Source organism: Triturus cristatus, chromosome 3_2 (genome assembly GCF_964204655.1).
Source record: "Triturus cristatus chromosome 3_2, aTriCri1.1, whole genome shotgun sequence".
NCBI classification, from domain to species: Eukaryota; Metazoa; Chordata; class Amphibia; order Caudata; family Salamandridae; genus Triturus; species Triturus cristatus.
In genome coordinates this window covers 1192349422-1192369188 of record NC_140584.1, presented here as the reverse complement: position 1 = coordinate 1192369188, position 19767 = coordinate 1192349422, and the positions used below count along the sequence as shown (strand labels likewise).

Genomic DNA, 19767 nt, shown 5'->3' with positions numbered 1-19767 from the left:
CCAATCAGATTACTGCCAAGTCAGATTCGCAACACTCTGCATTACCACTCTGTCACTCATTTCCTTGGAATCGATGGAATAAAAAAGGCTGGAAGCAGAAATTGTAGACCTTTGAATTACCCGTCACAAGCACAGCATTATCCGCACTCCCAGCACAACACTAGAGATAACATCCTGCAACAGTGGAGTAACAATACCTCGACTAATCTTAGTCTGCCTAATTTCCATCAGATGCAGGCTCCTAATTCTTCGAGGATTACCAACTCTTTGCATGCTTCCATTAATAAAGTGCCGAACCATATGACTGTTATTTGCCCTAGAAGTAGGCTTCCGGATTTTAAAAAAAAGAGTTGCCATGTTGTAGGTACCTAAAATACAGCCCAACTTTACATTTGAATCTGAATAAAACTATACACTGGATCAGACATATACGAGGTTACCGTTGGATCATTAGAGATGACATCCTCTGTGCTCGGAGGAGCTCTCCTAAGAACTTCAGTTGCGACACGGTAGAACTAGCTCTAAATAATGCAAGATTGGCAGGTGATCTAGTGGCTCTTGAGTTTAGGACAGATCCACCAAATAATTCTCAGATCAGATTCAAGTAATGTATTTAGGGGAGTAGGATTTGCTTCTTATAGTTACCCCCACTTTTTGCTGATGTTTCACTGTTTTCGACTTAGACTGACGGGGATCCTGCTATCCAGGACCCCAGTCTAGCTGCTTTCTCCTCTAAATTGATTGCATGTACTTTAGGTACACTCCAGATTGGATTCTGGGGTACCCTTATAAGTCCCTAGTATATGGTACACCATGTACCCAGGACATAGGTACCCCAGAGGCCAGGGGCTGCAGCATGTATTGTGCCACCCCTGAGAGACCATTCAAAATAACACCACAGGTCTGCTACAGCAGCCTGTGTAAGGTGGTGCATGCACCCCTTACTTACATATAGGTTCACTACAGCTATTCTATATCAATGCACATATAAACCTATCAGTCACCCCTATGGCATGCCTCATCAATCATGAAGGCAGGGTGCTGGGTTTTATGTGAGAGGGTGCACCTGCATGAGCAGAGCCCCTCTGCAGCCTTCGGGAAACCTATTTTCCGGGGTGGTCTGTGATGCAGCCAACCATAAACTCTGCTATAGAAACCAAGTATTTCGATGAGCTGCATGACTCTGGATGGCTGAAGAATCTCCCTTGGAGTAAAGGGGTTACTCCCCTGCAAGACAGGCACCTAAAACACATCTGACCGGTTTGCATCTCCTGGCTTAGACCAGATCAGGAGGCCTTTTTAATATCCAGGACCCTGGCATGCACTGATCATGCAGTAACCAACCATCTTTTGATCGGAGGTGCCCCCCAGTGCAGTGACCAAGAGCCAATTACTCAACTCTGTGGATAACATCCGGTCTCTCTGCAAAGTATCCAGACATTCCCAGAGACCGAAGAAGGAACTGCACAACAACGTACATTTAAGAACATCCTGATCATAGGGAGGGTCTGGATGGACGGCTGTCCTAGCAGGCTAGAAACTGACCCTGGCACTCGACTCTCACAAGAAGAGCTGCTAGATGGCCTGGAGAAAGGAGTGCCCTGCCTGCTGGGAGGAAGGGTTGCTGGACTGCGCCTATACAAGGGAGCCTTCCGGAGGAGAGTATCAACCCAGCTACTTAAAGACCCTTGGGGAGCTCTTCAAAGGGGAAAACTACCATCTTCACCAGCTGGGTCCTAGAGGAAGGATAGTCACTGAGGGTTATTTGTGGTGAGTCCGTTTCTTTTGCTATACCCGTGGGCCGATTGCTCCAAAAAGAACTCAAAAATTGTCTCGGTTTCATATTCTGGCTACAGAGAAGGCAATGTGAGGCAGACCAAAACTCAGAATTGCAAACATCTTGAAAATCCATTTGGTGGAGGCAGAATCCTCAACCCATGGGACTATTTCCTCCGTGCCCATTTTCCTGGAGCCCTGGGCACCTCATTGGAACGGAAAAAATACATCTGTGAGTGGTAAAAATGCTGTGAGCAATGATCAGCCCAATAATTGATTAATTACATTGTGATGAGTGATTACAAAGAAACTGTACATTTCTATGCAGTGACATGAAAGTACCCAGCAAATAGGCACTCGGCTCACCTTTAATTCCTCAGTGTCAGACTCCAGTGGACAGTAGCATATGCGGTGGTGGACATTGGATGCTGCCCTTCTCCGTACCCCATGCCATGATCCGCATCTCAGAGTGGGCTCATCATACCTTAAACCATCCATCTTATTTGCTGCCAGTCTGCAGAGAACTTGTTATTAAGAGCTGCCTAGTAAGATCCTGATCTATCACCTATAAAACTTTGGGATTTAACTCTCCCCACTGGCAATTCAGCATCTCAATGAGTAACTCTCCCAGCTTGGGCATGGACCAGGAGCTTCAGGCGCCTTTTGACCTAACCATGAGAGACATCCCAAGCAGCACCTTAAGATGAACTACCCTGGACTTTGTTCCCAAGAGACTGCCTCCCAGAAAACGTCATTCCGTACCAAAGTCCGATGAAATGTGTGAAGTATTTATGCAGCACTCAAACAGTAATAAAGTGGAAAGAACTCAAGAAAAACCCAACACCAATTTAGACAAATAGAGTAAAAATTAATAAATGATTTGTCACCAAAACAACAAATATCCAATCAGTAGAACTGGAGATATGCAATTTCAAAGGTGTGAGGTAAGTATAGCGCCTAAAAGCACAAAGCCACTCGCGATTATCTGGTTGTGCGAGATCAGGTAAAAGTAGCATAGTCAGGCCGACTGTGATGGAGCTCAGGATGGACACTGGGGTCAGGTTAGTCCAGCTGAAAAATGTACCTTCTAAAGCCTAGCGCTAAGAGGTCTTTTCATGGTGGAGGAGGCAGCGAGGAGCAGTGAGAATGTTGCGGATGGTCGACGCTGCAGCACGACGATACTGTCAGGCATCATGGACATCGATGGAGATTTGCGTTGGCAGTCACCACAGGCTGTCGATGCTGTAGTGCAAAGTATTGATCTTGCGTTGCTGGTTGTCACTGCTGGTTGCTGTAGCACGAAGAGTCAGGTTCACCGAAGCTTAGCACTGGCAGGTGGCAAGATCTTGGCACAAACTGGCTAGTTTGTGGCCGCGAAGAACCCAAAAATGCAAGATTTCTGCTTTCTGAGTCAGAGGAGTGTCCTCTGATGTTAGCCAAGAATCCAGGACCTGGGGAGGCACCTCTTGGGGATCAGGGACTTACCCTTGCAGAGGCCAATGGAGCTCTCTCTGCAGTTCCAGTTGCAGGTCCAGGCAGCAGGTCAGCTGGGCAGATGCATGGAGGCCTCTTGAGCTTGTTGTGTGCCTGTAGCTCAGAACAGGAGGTCAAACAGCAGACTTTTGGGGTCACTCGGCCTGGGATGAAAGAAACAGGACCAGTCTTCCTTTTTAGCAAGCAGGGCAGGCCCAAAGCAGCAGGGGTTCCTCCTTCTGTAGTATCCACAGGTCCAGGAGTATACTGAAGAGTGGGACTAAGGGTCTCATTTTTATACCCTTTGAAGTAGGAGAAGCTTCTGGACTCCCTCCCTCCCCCCTCAGGGACGTGTCTGGAATATCCTGCATTCATGCCCTAGTCCCAGTCTATCTGGGGCTCAATAGCCTAGTGTTAAGTCCTTTGTGTGAGTTGGACCTGTGCTGTTGAAGAGCAAGTGTTGTAGGTGACAGCTCTGCCCCCCCCCCACCCTATCAAGCAAGGATGGCCCATCCTGCCAATATACAGACTCTCTATTACAATACTGCCTGGGAGAATTTCACAAAGGTCATCTGCCAACTACACCTAGTCATGTGACCCAGGCAACAGACATCAGGCCCCAAATGGCTAGAACAATAAAGTGACAACTTACTAGTGCCATTTTCAGAACTGGGACTTAAAATCTGATTTGACCGTTAAAGAGAGCTTTAAATTACAATTATTGAGACACCAAGCATGATATTCCTACCTACTCCCAAACAAAAGTTATCATTTACTGAATGTAATAAGGGATCCCAATGTTATGCTATGGGAGAGGTAGGTAAAAACAAATGAGAGTTTTTCACTAACAGGACATGTAAACTTAAAAGTACACGCCCAACTTTTTAAATACAAATTACCCTGCTCTATGAGTTGTTTAGGTTCTACCATAGGAGTGAGTTATATGTAATAAAAATGAGGGATTAGGCCTGGCAAAAAGTTTATTTTGCCAGGCCGAAATGGCAATTCAAACATGCACACAGGCTGCAATGGCAGGCCTGAGACCGGTTTGAAACGGTTAATTAAGTGGGTGACACAATAAGTTTTGCAGGCCCATTGGTAGCATTTAATTTACAGGCCCCGAGTAGATGCAGTACCACTTTACTAGGGACTTACAGATAAATTAAATGTGTCAATTAGGAATACGCATATTTTACCATGTTTAATGCAGAGAGCACAAGCTCGTTAGCAGTGGTAAATTGCACAGAGTTCTAAAAGCCAACAAAAACAAGTTCAGAATAAAGGAATGGTTAAAGCAAATGGTATGGGGGTGACACTGCACAGAGGGCCAAGGCCAACACATATTATTCACAGTGTGCTGCTTTCTTCAGAGGGTTAGTCCACCCCATGTTTCCACATTGAACATTACCTGCTTTAGATGAGCATGTCCTCCAACTGTTCTACAGCAACGGAATAGATTGAGAATGCAGCTACTCACTCCTTGCTCCTTCACTTTGAGGACACCAACAGACACACACACACACTTTCTGAGACAACTATGACGTAGTCCAGGTGACGGCCATAAATGCTCATTCCAAGCTCCAACAGGTGTAGAGATGAGTATTTGTTTATGAGGCAGCCAAGGAGTCCCAAGAGAAATCCATCAACCTGTTTTACTTGAGGCTGAAGGAGCCAATTAGCACCGACGTGGAGGTTGACCCAATAGAAGAAAGACTTCACCAGAGTATTCAGGGCTCCAGATTTTCAGTGCTTCAAAAGGTCATCTTCATGAAGATGTGGTTATAGCTGGGGAAATATGAGAGCTGGCGAGATCAAACAAGATCGATGAATGCTGGGGTGGAACACCTTTCCTAGTATCACCATCATAAAGGAGGACCCTGCATCAGAGGACCAGGAGTTGACCAGCTTCTCAAAGTTAAGTGGGGAAGGAAAAGGAACACGAAAAAAAGAGACCAAAAGTGGTTACTGTGGAAGAAAGCTGCTCCACAACAGCACAAGCCCAGGTAATGATTAGAAATGCTCCTCAGCCAGAAAGTTTAACCACAGTGTAAAAATGTTTACAACATAAGTCTAATCTAAGTTAAGAAGTCATGGATGGAAGTAGATAGTGATGTAATCCTGAAAAAGTATGTGCAATGAGATACCATCTTCTGAGAGTAATGATCTTGAACGTAGAGAGTTTAACTATCACCCTTGTCGACAACAAGAAGAAATGATGCAGTCTACTCCAAGGAGAAGGATGGCATTAAAGGTCTGGAGAGAACTGTATTTACCAATATAGGAGTAGAGCAATTCCTCAAACTGAAAGCCCACGCACAACACTACAACTTAAATCTCAGCTTCGAGAGATATAACATCCATATTGCTAATAGGCAACTTTGCATCAATCAAACAGACTCCATGGGGAGGCAGTGGTGAAGGCCAAACTATTTCTCAAAGGCCGGGAAGGGCACATACTCAAGTTGCAACAGTGCAGGAGCCTACAACTCTTCTAGTACCGTCTCATCCTCCTGAAGGAAATTAAATATTTCCTGTCGAAGTCTTAATTACAGCCCTCTCCCACCTTGACTGAGACACTGTTCTCTATTGTGTATCCAACATAGAAACTGTGCTGAATAGCACTCAGCACAAAGGCAGCTCAAAGGCTGGAACACACCTGACCGCGTCAGTTCAATCGTTCAAGGAATTACATTGGCTTCCCCTCTAAGCCTGCAGCATCTTCAACACCAGCTGCATCACTAACAAGGTAACCAGAAATAGCACTTCAGCAGGTAAATAACCACCTCAAGCAGAGTCCAGACAACATTATTCCAGAAAAGAGGACATCATCAGATTAGATACTAAAGACTGCAGCAATGAAAAATCATGATGCAAGCCTTCTCCATCAATGGTCCCAAGGCCTCTACTCTTCAGAAAGGTTCTAGCAACCCACCTCTTGAGAGAGCATCACACCTCTACATGATAGGAAGACCACTGATGAATATTCTGCCTCTTTTTATATTTTGCTTTTTTATTGATATTAAACAGATGTGCAGCCAAGACCTACAAGCCGTCAGGAGGGAAATTATCTACTCTGGAACTGAGGTGCCCTTGTGGTTTCAAACAAGGTCACACCACTCCAACTTTCTACCTCCCACACCGTGCTTGCCTACTTTATCTTTTCCAAAAACGCTCACTGACAATTCCGAAAAGCAAAGCAGAAATTATTGTATCCATGTGCACCTGCAGAGTGCGCCTAGAGGCCAGCCGGCACTGGCAACGCCAGCTTGCCACTTCCTGGGTAGTACATTTGGAGGAGAAGTGGCTCTAGAGTAGGAGGGTTGCCATGGGATGAAGCCCCCACAAAGGTGCGGCAGCTTCTACTGCTAAGCTACCACCAGTTGCCTGCCTTAAGAGCCAACCATGACATGAGGTCAAAACTGCATCAGCAGAGCTCCCCTAGGATGTGGCCTCATGCTTAATGAGTTCTCGCCCTCCTGTTAAAGATACTGCGTGTCTGGGCCCTCGGTAATGTTTAGGGATATGTTTGGTTGGCACTTAAATACTCAAACCTTATCCTGTAAGCAGCTGTCATTAATCCCACCAAGCCTCCATATTTTCTTGCGTTAATTGGTCACTAGAAAATAGTGTTTATTGCAACAAGCTGTCTGCAAAACACATTGACAAAAAGGCAGCCTGTGGGCGTGAAACGTCAATGCATCCAGTCAGTTCCATTCAATATGAAAAAATAAATTAAGTAGGAAGGTGATTGAAAATGTCAAGGACACAACACCATGGGTATCCCCAGTTGTCGTCATTAAAAACATGTACAACAGATGTAAGACTCTGAATAGACCCAAGATACCAACCTATCAATAGAGAGAAAGAAAAATTATCCCCAAAACCAACAAGATTCCAGAATTTAATATGAGTAACTAGCTCTCCAAACTCAACCTAAATGCATTGTACCATCAGCTGCAATGTGAGTTTAATGCAAGATACAGTATGTGAGGAACTGACTACATTTTAAGTGGCATTCTGTGGAGTGATTTTCAGCGTCCCATTTCCTGGACCACCTCTTTAATTCCTCCACCTGATCTCCCTCTCCGGTCCCTCCACTTTGTCAGCCATGAGTCGTGGGAGCGCCAGTCTGTCCAAGAAACAGCAGGCCTCCATTATCCAGCTACCCTCCACCTCTCTATACACAGTGACCAGGTGTTCCCATAGGAGGTAATTGCCACTGGTCTGCGTCCCTGCAAAGGTGCCATCTGGCACCTAAGTGAGAGAATGACTGGGGGAGGGTGTTCCCTTTCAAGCAACCATGCCAGAGTGTGCCCCGATTTATAACTCTTCCTAAGTGGTTGCTAACGATAGTCCCTCCGAACCAGTGGATCCAGTCTATCCCAGGTCTTCTCTACAATCCTCTGGGTTGGCAATGGTGCCTCTCAACTCTCCCCCATTGCATGCGCATCATGATGGAGGTCTGCCAGCAACTGCTCATCCCCAGTCAGCTGTGCCTCCAGGAGGCATCTAGTACCACCGATATGGGACACACTCTCCCCAAGAGTCACAACTTTCAGAGAGTCCCACTCAACTCCCCTGCACTCTGATGTCAGTCAGTTGGTTTCGAAGTAACTGGTCATCACGATCTTAAGTTACTCGCAGAACTCGTAGTCTCGAATGCCTATAGGCGTAACCAGCACAGCGCCACTCTAGGTTGGGTGCTTGCACACCCCACTCCAAGAGCAGTGGGGCATGGTCGGAGAGGAATCTGCCCAAAATCTGAACTTCTACTATTTCAGTGGCAAGGTCCTCCGACACCAAGAACCTATCAAAGTGACTATATGCGTCATGTGCCGGGACATAGCACGTAAATTCCCTGTGCTCCGGGTGTGTTGTGCACAAGATATCCAAACAGCATGAAAGCTACATTACACCTCCTGGACTGCCCACCATATTAGGTTTAGAGCGGGGTCTCAGAGTCAATTCCGACGCCCATCAAGCACAAAATTGAAGTATCCTGCCTACAAAATGAGGGTCCTGACATATCTGAGTAACTCGCGCTCTACCTCAAGATAGAATGTCCCATCATTGGTACTAGTCGCATACACAACAGACCATCCAATGGAAGATATCTCCCCTCCACATCAGCTTCAAAGCTCCGAACCTGAAAAAGGACCTAGGGATGGACCCATATTAAGACCCCAGTGTGTAATTAGAGTATGTTGTGGAGTATAATTGCCCCCTCCACTTCTTTTGCACCTTCTGAACCACGCTCTCCACCAGATGTGCTTCCTGCAGCAGAGCAATAGGTATGCCCTGCCTCTGCAGGTAGGTTTGTACTCTATATCCCTTAACAAATGAGTTGAACCCACGCAAGTCCATTTTACCATTTTAAATCGGGCAGACATTCGACAACAGTCTTCAGAACCCCACCTAGCCCTGCCCAGTGATCACCCCCAGCCCAGCGCCACCCCCCCATCACGTGTACCGCCACTGCTGAATAAAACTGAACAAAAACAAAATGCCCCATCCCACCCACTGGGTAAACTAGGATGAACACCATGTGCCTCCATAATCATCTAAACCCCACTATACCTTCCGCAACAAAGGTTCCTACTCCACGATAACCCTTAACTCCTACAAAATCCCCACAACCTACAAACAGTCCACAAATATAATAGTGACGAGGTAGCTACAGTTATTGACCACAACTGCAGTTGCAGTCCACGAGCACAACGCCACCTCAATCCCACAGCCCAAGCAGTAGGCACTCTCACACACTGCCAACGCATACAACCACCAGCTCCCAAAGTTTCTACAAGACACCACCCAGTGTCATAACCCACTATAACGATTCAATTGAGAGTAAAATAAACCCCAGTAACAAAGGTCTGAAACTAACTTTAGGGAAAAGTTGGCCCGTCCCGTTTTACTCCGCACATGCCACCCATTCCCCCACCTACACGTCTTACTCAGAACATGATGTCCTTTTTTATGTCTCGCCTAGGCAGCGCTTGCGCGGTTTCTTCGAGATATGCTGTATTGAGGATACAGGCATAAAGCTCCTCCCACTTTCCGCCCATCTTTTTAATTGTCTCCTGTCCCTGTCCTTTGTAAATGGTAGCTTTTCATTGGTCAATAGGCTTAGTAGTCCCTCCTTAGTACCGCCATGTCTCTTCTTGTACTTACAGCCTCAAGGCACTATTTTTTAAAAGGCTTCAGGCAGGACAAGCACTTGACCCTAAGCTAGGCTGGCAGTGGTTACTTCACTCACTAGAACATTTCACATTTATACGAGACTGTCTATAAATTTAGCTTCATCAGCTCCACACAGAGTACAACCTAATCCAAAATTAATGTAATAATTATTTTTTCACATTTCAAAGCTTCTAATTGTATATATGGACATCATTATTTGAATGTACTCGTAGTACTGTCTTGCATGCAATGATTAGGTTAGAGTGGATTTACCATATTTTCAGTGTTGGTACCTTGCTCACTAGGGACCTCTAGGAGCAGCTTGCGGTACTGCACCTAGACAGGCAGTGCTGGTGCCTTGCTCACTAAGGACCTATAGGAGCACCTTGGGGTACTGCACCGAGACATACAGTGCTGGTGCCTTGCTCACTAGGGACCTCTAGGAGCCGCTTGTGGTACTGCTCTGAGACATGCAGTGCTGGTGCCTTGCTCACTAGGGACCTCTAGGAGCAGCTTGGGGTACAGCACCTGTACATGCAGTGCTGGTGCGTTGCTCACTAGGCACCTCTTGGAGCCGCTTGCGGTACTGCTCCGTGACATGCAGTGCTGGTGCCTTGCTCACTAGGGACCTCTAGGAGCAGCTTGCGTTTACGGCAGAGAGACATGCAGTAAACGCTCACTAGGACCTCCAGGAGCAGCTTGCGGTTACGGCAGAGACATACAATGCTGGTTCCTGGCTCACTATGCAAGCATTTGCAATGCAGTAGGTCTTGCATTACTGAAAGTATGAGCTATTCAAACTATCAGTACTGCATGACCTATTGCATTGCAAATGCTTGTTTTTGTTTCCTGCATTCCGCCACAGAGGGATCTCGAGGGACTCCCTGGCTCCGTGTCTCGGATTGATAGTTCATGCTGTGCATGGACTCCAGGATGGAGATATAGTGATGAACCTGTGCAGCCAACTTCAAACTCAGGATTCTCTGAGCTCTGGAGTTTCATCCACCACATCCGGGCCACTCTTGTCAGAATTGGAGGCCGCCACTGCCTCTAGGAGCGCCCGCGATGCCTCACTCTCTGATCTTCGGTACTCTAAATCTAATGTGCCATCCTGTCGGACCATCACTCTAGACTAGGTTTGGGGGGCTCCACCACCCATGTCTCCACCTCTGATGCAAGCAGCGTGAACCCCCAGTCCAAAATCCAGAGCCACAGGGGATCTGGCCATCACCCTGAATCTCCAGCCAGTCCCACACTTCCTTAGGCGTAGTGAAGAAATGTGAACGTCATTGTAGAAAAATGTCAGTTTTGCCAGGTAGAGGCGCATATAAAGTAATCCTTTCTTTTTAGCATCTGTTTCACCCCAACTCCCCCACACTTACCTCATAGAACCTGGGAAAATGCGGATCACATGGTTCTCCAATTTGGCGTTTCCGGCTTGCTGGACAACGCATAGGATGGCATCCTAGTCTTTTTGGTTAAGTGTTTTTGCTATCACAGTGCGTGGGGTCTCCTACAGGGGGCCTCGGTGCCAGAGCACAATGAGCTCGCTCTGCCACAAAAAGTGAGGATGCCTGAGCCGAGGGGGATCGTCGTCGCAATCCATCTTTCAAGAAACAGCTCTGGGCTGCGTCAACGTTGTATGATACAGGAGGAGTTCAATGGTTACTTTGTAACACGATAAGTGCCAGGGCTCTTGTCAGGAGGACACGGCACCATCCATTGCCCCTGCCAGTGCTGCCAACTACCGCACCAGCACAACTACTATCACCACACTCGTACAGGTGTGACAATTCATACTATTCAAGGCCCCCAAAGCTATGAGAATGGCTTGGGTGGCACGTATTAGTGATTGCTAATGTATATTAAATGAAAAAACTGCTATTGTTGTGCTCATTTCCAAATTTGGCAGACAGCACCCCCATGTGGCAGACTATCACAAGCACCGGTGCTAAGATTAAGTGCCGGTGCTGAGCACCTGAAACGATCGGCTCAAATTAAGCACTAGTCTATCACTACAACTGTTGACACTTTTTATACGTGTTTTCATAGTATGAACGCTGTTCTTGTAAAATGACAACACACAAGTATTATTAACAATAAACAAATCTCACACCAATCAAACAAAAATCAGATGGAAACTGCTCTTGTGGACAAGTAAATACTGAAATTATAAAAATGTATTACAGGGATGTGGGGCGGAAGAAATCTCAAACCCGCTGATTGTCTTTGTTTTATTTGTGAGTTATCGACTTCCATACTTATAAATCTGGTACCGCTAGCGGGTGTTCACCATTTGAACACAACAGAATGGACTGAGCGCATCTGAGAACACTGAAGTGAAGGAAAGGGCCACAGATGCACTTCCTGGGCTCAGTGTTAAGGGCCAGACAAGTGCCAGGATACAAGCAAGTGTTTCGGATTCGTTTTAGCCAGATTTGATACAAAATCCCAAACTGACAATGCATTATTGTTTGCTTATAATACACGTGATATGAGCTTGTTGGTATGAGTCTATCGCTGCCCAAGCCTGGCTTCTGTTCCTAAAGAGGTTTTATGTTCCTTGTAGTAGGTTTGCTTGAGTCTTTGTTTCCCATTGAATTACAGCCTGAAGCACAAAGGTAAACCACAGAGCCCTGGACTCTCATGGCACCTGGGGCAGAATGTCATGTTATCCAACACTTCTTGAGCGCACGTTCGCCGAAAGGTTTCAAGGCGCTGCAAGCACTGACATGAGGGCGAAGAGGCAGATTACTCGTAAACTTGTCTGAAGAGCACGTTTGTTGCAGAGTTCTGAACTGCTCGTAGGAGGGCGCTGCCCTTCTGGTATCCGGAAGGGAGTTCAAGGCTGTGTAATCAATCTCTTCCTGCAGGTCATCTTTCAACGCGCCCTTAAGAGCATTCGTGGGTGTGAAGCATACATTTGTGAAGGCAGATATCACTGCATGTTTTAGAATAAAAACCATACTCCGTTCTATTCCAGTGCTGAGACTGGACCACACTCCCACGGGCTCGGATTTGTAACCAAATTAGGAGAAGGCGTAACTCGTGTAAATCTGCGTTACGTAATCATGCGGAATTACCTACAAATTCTGCAAGATCACAAGGAATTACGTGAAAAGAGTAATGCTGCATTGAGCACTATTTTTTTAGTGCAAAACTACACCTCTCTTGCAAAATGGACGCGAGTATGCATTTTGCGCTACGAAATAGTGCTAAATGCACCAGAACACAAGGCATGTAGATAAGCCAAAATCCAAAATCCATACTCCCCAAATATGCCGCTGTGCGGCCTCCCCACGAGACGGGGAGTTTTGCGTGCCGGGCAAGTACGTGCATGGACGCAGCAAGGGGTGGAAACTATAGGGGCCTTTTCCAAGACGGCAACTTGATGCCTCACGAAGAGTTTGTGAGGGTTAACAGGGTACCCGACACCCAGTTTCTGCTCCATGCTGCGATCACTCGGTATATTCGGACACACTGGCGGACGACGCCGGCGGAACCCTCCACATTTCACCTCCTGCGTTCCCTCCACATAATGGGCCATGGACGATTCTTGGTCAAATGGCTTTATCGGGGCCTCCGGGAGCACACTCAGGTCTCTGTGTCCGCTCTCCGGACACGGTGGGAGACAGATTTGTCACGGACATTTAGTGATAAAGAGTGGGCTTATATCTTGGAGTACCCTAAAAAAGTATCCCGCAACTGCAGATTGAAAACTATTCAACTATTTGTCCTTCACAGGGCGTACCTTACTCCCCATACACTGGGCAAGATGTACAACACGGCGGATGCCACCTGCCCCCGCTGCTTGGCGCCGGACGCCGACCTGGTACACATGCTGTGGGTTTGCCAGACGTTGCGTGGATACTGGGGTAGGATAACACACGTCTTGAGCACGATTGCTGAGCGCCCCTCCTCGGACACGGCAGGGGCTTGTTTATTGGGGCTTTTACTGCTCCCCTTGAAGGCAAAGCTGCTGCGCCGCTTCGCCAACCTGGCATTAATGCTGGCAAAGCGCCTGATAACGCAGCGCTGGAAATCCCGCACGCCGCCACGTGTTGAGACTTGGGGTGATGAGGTGTTAAGATGGGCGGTAGCGGAGCGTGAGGCGCTGTATCGTGAGGAGAGTCGGGGGCTGCGTAAGCGGCCTATCTCCCTGGAATGGGCGCACCTGACTGAATCCTTCAAAAGCGAGATGGAGGAAGAGGAGGGGGGGCTGTGGGGTCTGCCCCCCCGGAATCCCCCCGCATAAGCGGTGGTGCTCGTTGATGGAGATGGGTCATTGGAAGTGAGAGTGTGTGCCTGACTCCGGATTATGAGCGGTGTGGTGATTCGTGGGGTCGGGTTCCCCCTTGCATGATACATGGACTGGCCTCCTTCCTTCCTCATCCGTGGGTTTGGGGTAGGGTTGCCCTCCGCTTCGGCTCGTCATCCCTTGTTTCTCACCGCTCATCCTGTAAACAATGGTTTGAAGGCTAGGTATGTGGAGCACAACACTGGGATAGAATGGCGTCCTTCCTAGCGGTCTTGAGACATTATAGTGATATATTGTGGACGACAGCACAATTTGAATGGATGCTGCACAAAGTCTGAACTGTATCCTGTGTTCCCGGAATAATTAAATGTTCAATGTGATGTGTAGTATGATATACCTGCAAATGGAAATCCCAATAAAGTTTGTTTTAAAAAAAAAAAATGCACCAGAACACGAACAACAAGTGTGATAATTGCTCGCGCTCGCCAAATGTGCACATGGGGTAACATTTCCCCCCCAACTTACTCCCAGCATTTAGCGCTATTTTCTTAGCGTAAATTGAACCCTTTCGTGCAAATGGACACGAGGATGCATTTTGCGCTGAGAAAACAGTGCTAAATACTATAGAACATAAACAGAGCGAGCAGCCGCTCCTTAAACTGGATCTTACTGTAGGTTTCTTTTTCACCCCAAATTAATCTTAATTATGTGAGTGAACTTGATTGTGATATTATTGGTAATTCCACATCAAAGAGTAATTTGGGATTACTGAAATTACTCTGATTACTTCAGCATAATTCAAATTATTCCCAGGCCTTCCAATCTTTGGATGAAGCATATACGCTCCGGCCTGCAAAGAAGCCAAGGAAAGCTCACACTAGTGGTTGGCGTGCACCATACAAATGACAATGCAAACGACAAGTAACACAACAAACAACGTGTGGTTCCTCACCTCTTTCAGTCCTCGGAGCTCAATCTCGTTCACGCACTGGATGACCAGGGCAGGAATCCTGGGGGCTGTGGTTGGGGCAAAATCTGCCAGGGACCACTAGGGGGCGAGAGAGAGTTAAATGGACAGTGAGCACCAGGAGCGTATGTATCAGCACATGCAGCATCAGGAGAGTTCAACAGGACGCTTTGTCAACCACGGGTCAAAAATTATAGTGCGCCACCCTCCCCCCACCAACAAGTCAACCCCTGAGGCTCTAACCTCACCACACTGTAAGTAGTCCAGAAGCCAGCTGTCCTTTGTGGTGTCCTGTGTCTTGCCAATCCTTGCATGTGTGAGCTGGTGCTAGGAATGGTGAGTGTGGATGAGAGAATGTGATGATGTAATGGGGTGTTGGCATGGTTGGGTTTGGGGAATCCAGGCTAGCACAAGGTGTTCAGACCACCGGTAGGAACTTTTGATTCTTTTTTTTACAATGCCCAAATGACCCTCATGGCACAGACATAAAATGTTATTTCTTAAACTGGATGGTAGAACAATCTTCTAATTCTTACTTCCTATTAGAAAGCCGGTGTTCTCACTCACTTCCCAAAACCCTTTAGGAACATCAGAAGTTTCTTTTTTAGTTTGCCCACCCTTTACTTGTAAGTCACCCTACATCTTGTAAGTCACCCTCTTCTTCCAATGCTTCCAACCATTCTTTCTGGTCAATGCTCCTCAACCCTTCTTCAATCATCGCAACCTGGCAGTCTTCCTATCATCCTGAGGAGTTTCCTTCAATGAGAACGACAATCTGCTTAGGCAATATGCCACTCTGCTCTTTGCCGCAGTGCATAACACACTCTAGCGGCAGCCTTGCAACCACATAGAAAGTCTTGCTATACTCGGATAAGCTTTCTGCAGTCCACTAGATGTTAACAAGTTGGTGAGTGGTTTATGATCCGTCCGCACATCAAACTCTATAAACCTTTGTGCTCCCAGCAAATGAGAAATCCATTCTGAAGACTCCACAGGTTCAATTGTTTATGAGTTTTCAAAGTCCCTTATTATCTTCAACTCTACTACAATATTTTACCTTACCACCAAAAGGTATTGTCCTGATGCTGTGGACCACTGGACTGGCATTCTCTTTCAAATATTCTATGTTGGAAGCCATCCAGACTTTGTCTTTCCTGTAAACCTCTTTGGGAACTCTTTTCAGACTTTACCCCCTACTTCTACCCTACTAATACCTTCTCAGGGCTGTTGGGATACAGTATTAGGTCATATTACATTGGTCTCTCCAACCAAACACAGAAAGTCCCTTTTCAGCCACAAAGTTTCCCTGCCATTTTCCTTCCCTTAAATTCCAGCATAACGGTTCTAAAAACGTAGTTCGGGATAGGTTCTCTTGTGACCCTCTCTGGTCTGTGGTGGGGGGAGGTGGGTAGGAAGCACAAGGTGCAAAGAGCAACATAAGGGGTGGAGGGAGAAGCAGATGAGGTTAGAGCAACATGGGAGGCAAGGAAGAAACTTAAGAGAGAGACTGCATCACATGGGTGGTGAGAAGCAAACAAAGGAAAGACCAAAGGGAAGACAGTGGATGGGCTGGAGTTTGGCGGGAGAGAAGCACACGAGAAAGAGTGCTTGAAAAGCATGCACTCCCCTTAGAGTGCTTAACCAAAAAGTAGATCCCTAAAAGTGAGCAGTGGAAGGATAGAAGTCAGCCAATCAAAAGGATGGCAATGAAGGTATGCTCCAGGGGATGGACAAATGCAAGAAGAGAAAAGCAAGCCATCAAATAAAAAGCCAGCACATAGCCAACAAGCTGTAAGCAGTGGGCAGGCTATAAGCCTGCTGCAAGTTCTCCATAGGCTCACAACAGGTCTTTAGCAAAACCTATAAAGGATGTGTTTCCACTATAATGTATTAGGTGTGCTACCCAGTGTATGTGCAGCAGCAATGCTAGGGGGCGTGCAGGAGCTGCACTTGTAAAGTGAACATAACTGTACGTGGGAGTGTATAAGATCATTTACCCTAGTGCCCTTGATGTGTTTACACAATTTCTGTCACAGGGACTGTGTTTAATGGGGAAAATGAATTTTGGGGACCTCACCTGTCCTATCTTCACTGGGGTCATCACGGTGCCAGGGACGCAGATCTTGGGGCAGGCATCCTTGCACTCAGGGTGAATCAGTAATCGACAATCCCGGCACTTCAGGGACATTTTACCAAACCGTGTTCTCTTGCCGCAGGCTGCACACGTCTCAGCAAGGATCACCTTTTGAAGCAGACAAGAAGTTAGAAAATGTTACATTACAAGAAATTGTGGTGGGTGCAAATTGCCCTTGGGTGGCGAACTCGGTGAGCAAGGATTTCACGAAGTCTCTTAGATAGCAGAGTTGTGTGGAGAGCTCAGGGTACACAATAGTGTTATTTTACCACATACAAGACATAATCAAAAACGAATAAATAGTAATATGGGCAAGTGATTCGACACTGATAAGTGATATTATTTGTGAGTGTCTCTTTGGGGTCCCACAGGGCAGACAGGAGGCACTGAGCCACAACCGTGGAGGTCGCGTTTGCTTCTGGCGTCGCGGGGCTCACAGTTCGAGGGCTTTGTAAACTGGGCCAAGTACAACCCATTCCACACTTGATTCTCAGGGTAGCGATGGAAGGTGTTTTGGGGTTTTCAAGGGGTAGTGTGGGGAGCACGAGCTGAGAACTCGACACTCAACCATCAGGCAGAATACTAGAACGTCCAGTCCAGCCCTTGTCTTTTAGAAACAATGCCGTACTTTTAACATCACAGCAACATTCAATACTATACAATTCAGTCATTGCAGGATCCAGGGTTGTGTGAATCAGGAGGTTCTACAGTCCTCTCCCCTCCTTGGCAATCGCCTTGTCTTCCTCTGAGGTTGGAGATCCTGTTATTACCGTTCAGTGTGTGGGGTAACAGGCACGGACTGGGCTCAGGAGCAGACTCCTTAGGGTTAATAAAATTGCTATAGACAACTCAGGTCAACTTATGCAAAAAAAATGGCATGAAACACACCCAACAGTGGAGCCCTCTATAGACCAGCACCTAATCTGCTATCCCTTGTATATTTGTATTCCCATGTGGTTGCTAGGGGTATGTGTGCACAGTGAATCGCACCCACTGTAACAATGCTAATCCCCAAAGGGGACCCAACAGTTTCAAAACACTAGCAAAGGTGCACCACAAATCAAACGTTCAGGAAAAGCAATGATATAATCATTTCCCACATCAAAATTATTCAAAAAATAATTCATTTTTATTCAAGGATTATAATCATTATTTCTTTTTAAAACACAGAGTTGTAAACACAATTTGGTCTTGACAGCACAGCCGACGCGTTTCGTCCTAGAAGCGGACTTGTTCAGGGCATGAGAAGGATGCAACAATCAATCAATCCCATACAGCATGAGCTAATATAGTGCCAGAGCCGTAGATTCTGTGAAAGTTTCCCTTTGTTTTGTAAGTCGGTTGAGAGTATATTGGAGCGTGAAATTCTATAAGATCACCATCATTTTCCAAAGGCTGACCAAGTCACGTCATTTAAGATTTTTTCTTGTTTTGTAAGACCGAGAGATAACAGTCTTCACAGTCAGTATTCAGCTGCGAAGAACGCCCAAAGGATCCGGTAATAACGGGCCGTTATTACCGGATCCTTTGGGCGTTCTTCGCAGCTGAATACTGACTGTGAAGACTGTTATCTCTCGGTCTTACAAAACAAGAAAAAATCTTAAATGACGTGACTTGGTCAGCCTTTGGAAAATGATGGTGATCTTATAGAATTTCACGCTCCAATATACTCTCAACCGACTTACAAAACAAAGGGAAACTTTCACAGAATCTACGGCTCTGGCACTATATTAGCTCATGCTGTATGGGATTGATTGATTGTTGCATCCTTCTCATGCCCTGAAGAAGTCCGCTTCTAGGACGAAACGCGTCGGCTGTGCTGTCAAGACCAAATTGTGTTTACAACTCTGTGTTTTAAAAAGAAATGATAATGATTATAATCCTTGAATAAAAATGAATTATTTTTGGAATAATTTTGATGTGGGAAATGATTATATCATTGCTTTTCCTGAACGTTTGATTTGTGGTGCACCTTTGCTAGTGTTTTGAAACTCAGGTCAACTTCTTAGGATGGCTTCTTGTACCACAGAGTCAAGCAAGTGCAGCAGTTTCACCCCCACACTTATCAGTCTTGCTCTCCTCCCACATGCAGCTAGGATCCGCTGTCACCTAATGTTGCCTAGCAGCCGTCTGGGCTGTACTACAGGAGTGGGGGTGTTCACACCCCTATGGAGCGGACTCCTCCGCAGCTTCTTCACTGCAGCCATGGCTTTGTGTAGGACCCTCCGAGGTTAGCTGGAAACTGTTGCTTCAGCTGGAAGAGTTGTGGCCTGCAGCCCCTGTGCTTTCTTCAGCGTCAAGACAGCTGCACCCACCTGGCCAGTTAGGGGCTTCCCACTTTCAAGTCACTTAGGCCTGCAGCAGGGTGCCATGCCCACTCAAGATGACCCTCTGGTGATGGCTATTTTGCTGCTCGTTATATACTGCGCAGAGAGGCCGGTGACCTCTTCTCAGCTCAGATCACTCGCGGATCGCTCCATCAAGCTGGACAGCTTCCTCTGGGGGCTCCTCCGACCAGAACATGCTGCACCTCTCCGTCCTGGACAGTCCCTTCTGCTGCAGGGCGAGGAGCCTTCCTCATCTCTCTCTGTACGCGGGCAGGCTGGTCTGCTTCTTCAGGCAAGTCCTTGGCTGCTCCAGCAGAAAGTTGTGAATCCCCTCGCCTCTGGGACACTGACAGTCAGGCAGACACCAGCTCTGCTCACACGGCCGCTCTGAGTGCTCTACGGAGCGCAGCTCTATGAGTTCTCCACAGAGCACTCTCTTCCGGGGTCAAGAAGAACTTGGGACTTTAACAAAGAGGCTGGTTTGGATCCCTCTTTCCTGCACAGCTTCCTGACAAGGGATGTGGATTATGCAGAGTGCATAAGTGAGCATGGGTAAGAGACATCCCACCTGTACATTAGCATCAGTCATTTATTCCACAGACAAAATGTGCTCCCCATTGAGAAACCCCATACCCTGCCGCCCTATCAATGT

General features: G+C 46.8%; 1 protein-coding gene across 1 annotated transcript in view; it reads right to left on the bottom strand.

The window, feature by feature from the left end:
• Positions 1-19767, bottom strand: part of LOC146859417 (rac GTPase-activating protein 1-like) — a 404586-nt gene that overhangs the window by 85359 nt on the left and 299460 nt on the right. Inside the window, exons 11-12 of the mRNA XM_085647164.1 lie at positions 16732-16896; positions 14640-14735 (exon numbers count right to left, since the gene is read on the bottom strand). Coding sequence (XP_085503290.1) covers positions 14640-14735; positions 16732-16896 — 261 coding nt within the window. The remainder of the gene's footprint in view (positions 1-14639; positions 14736-16731; positions 16897-19767) is intronic.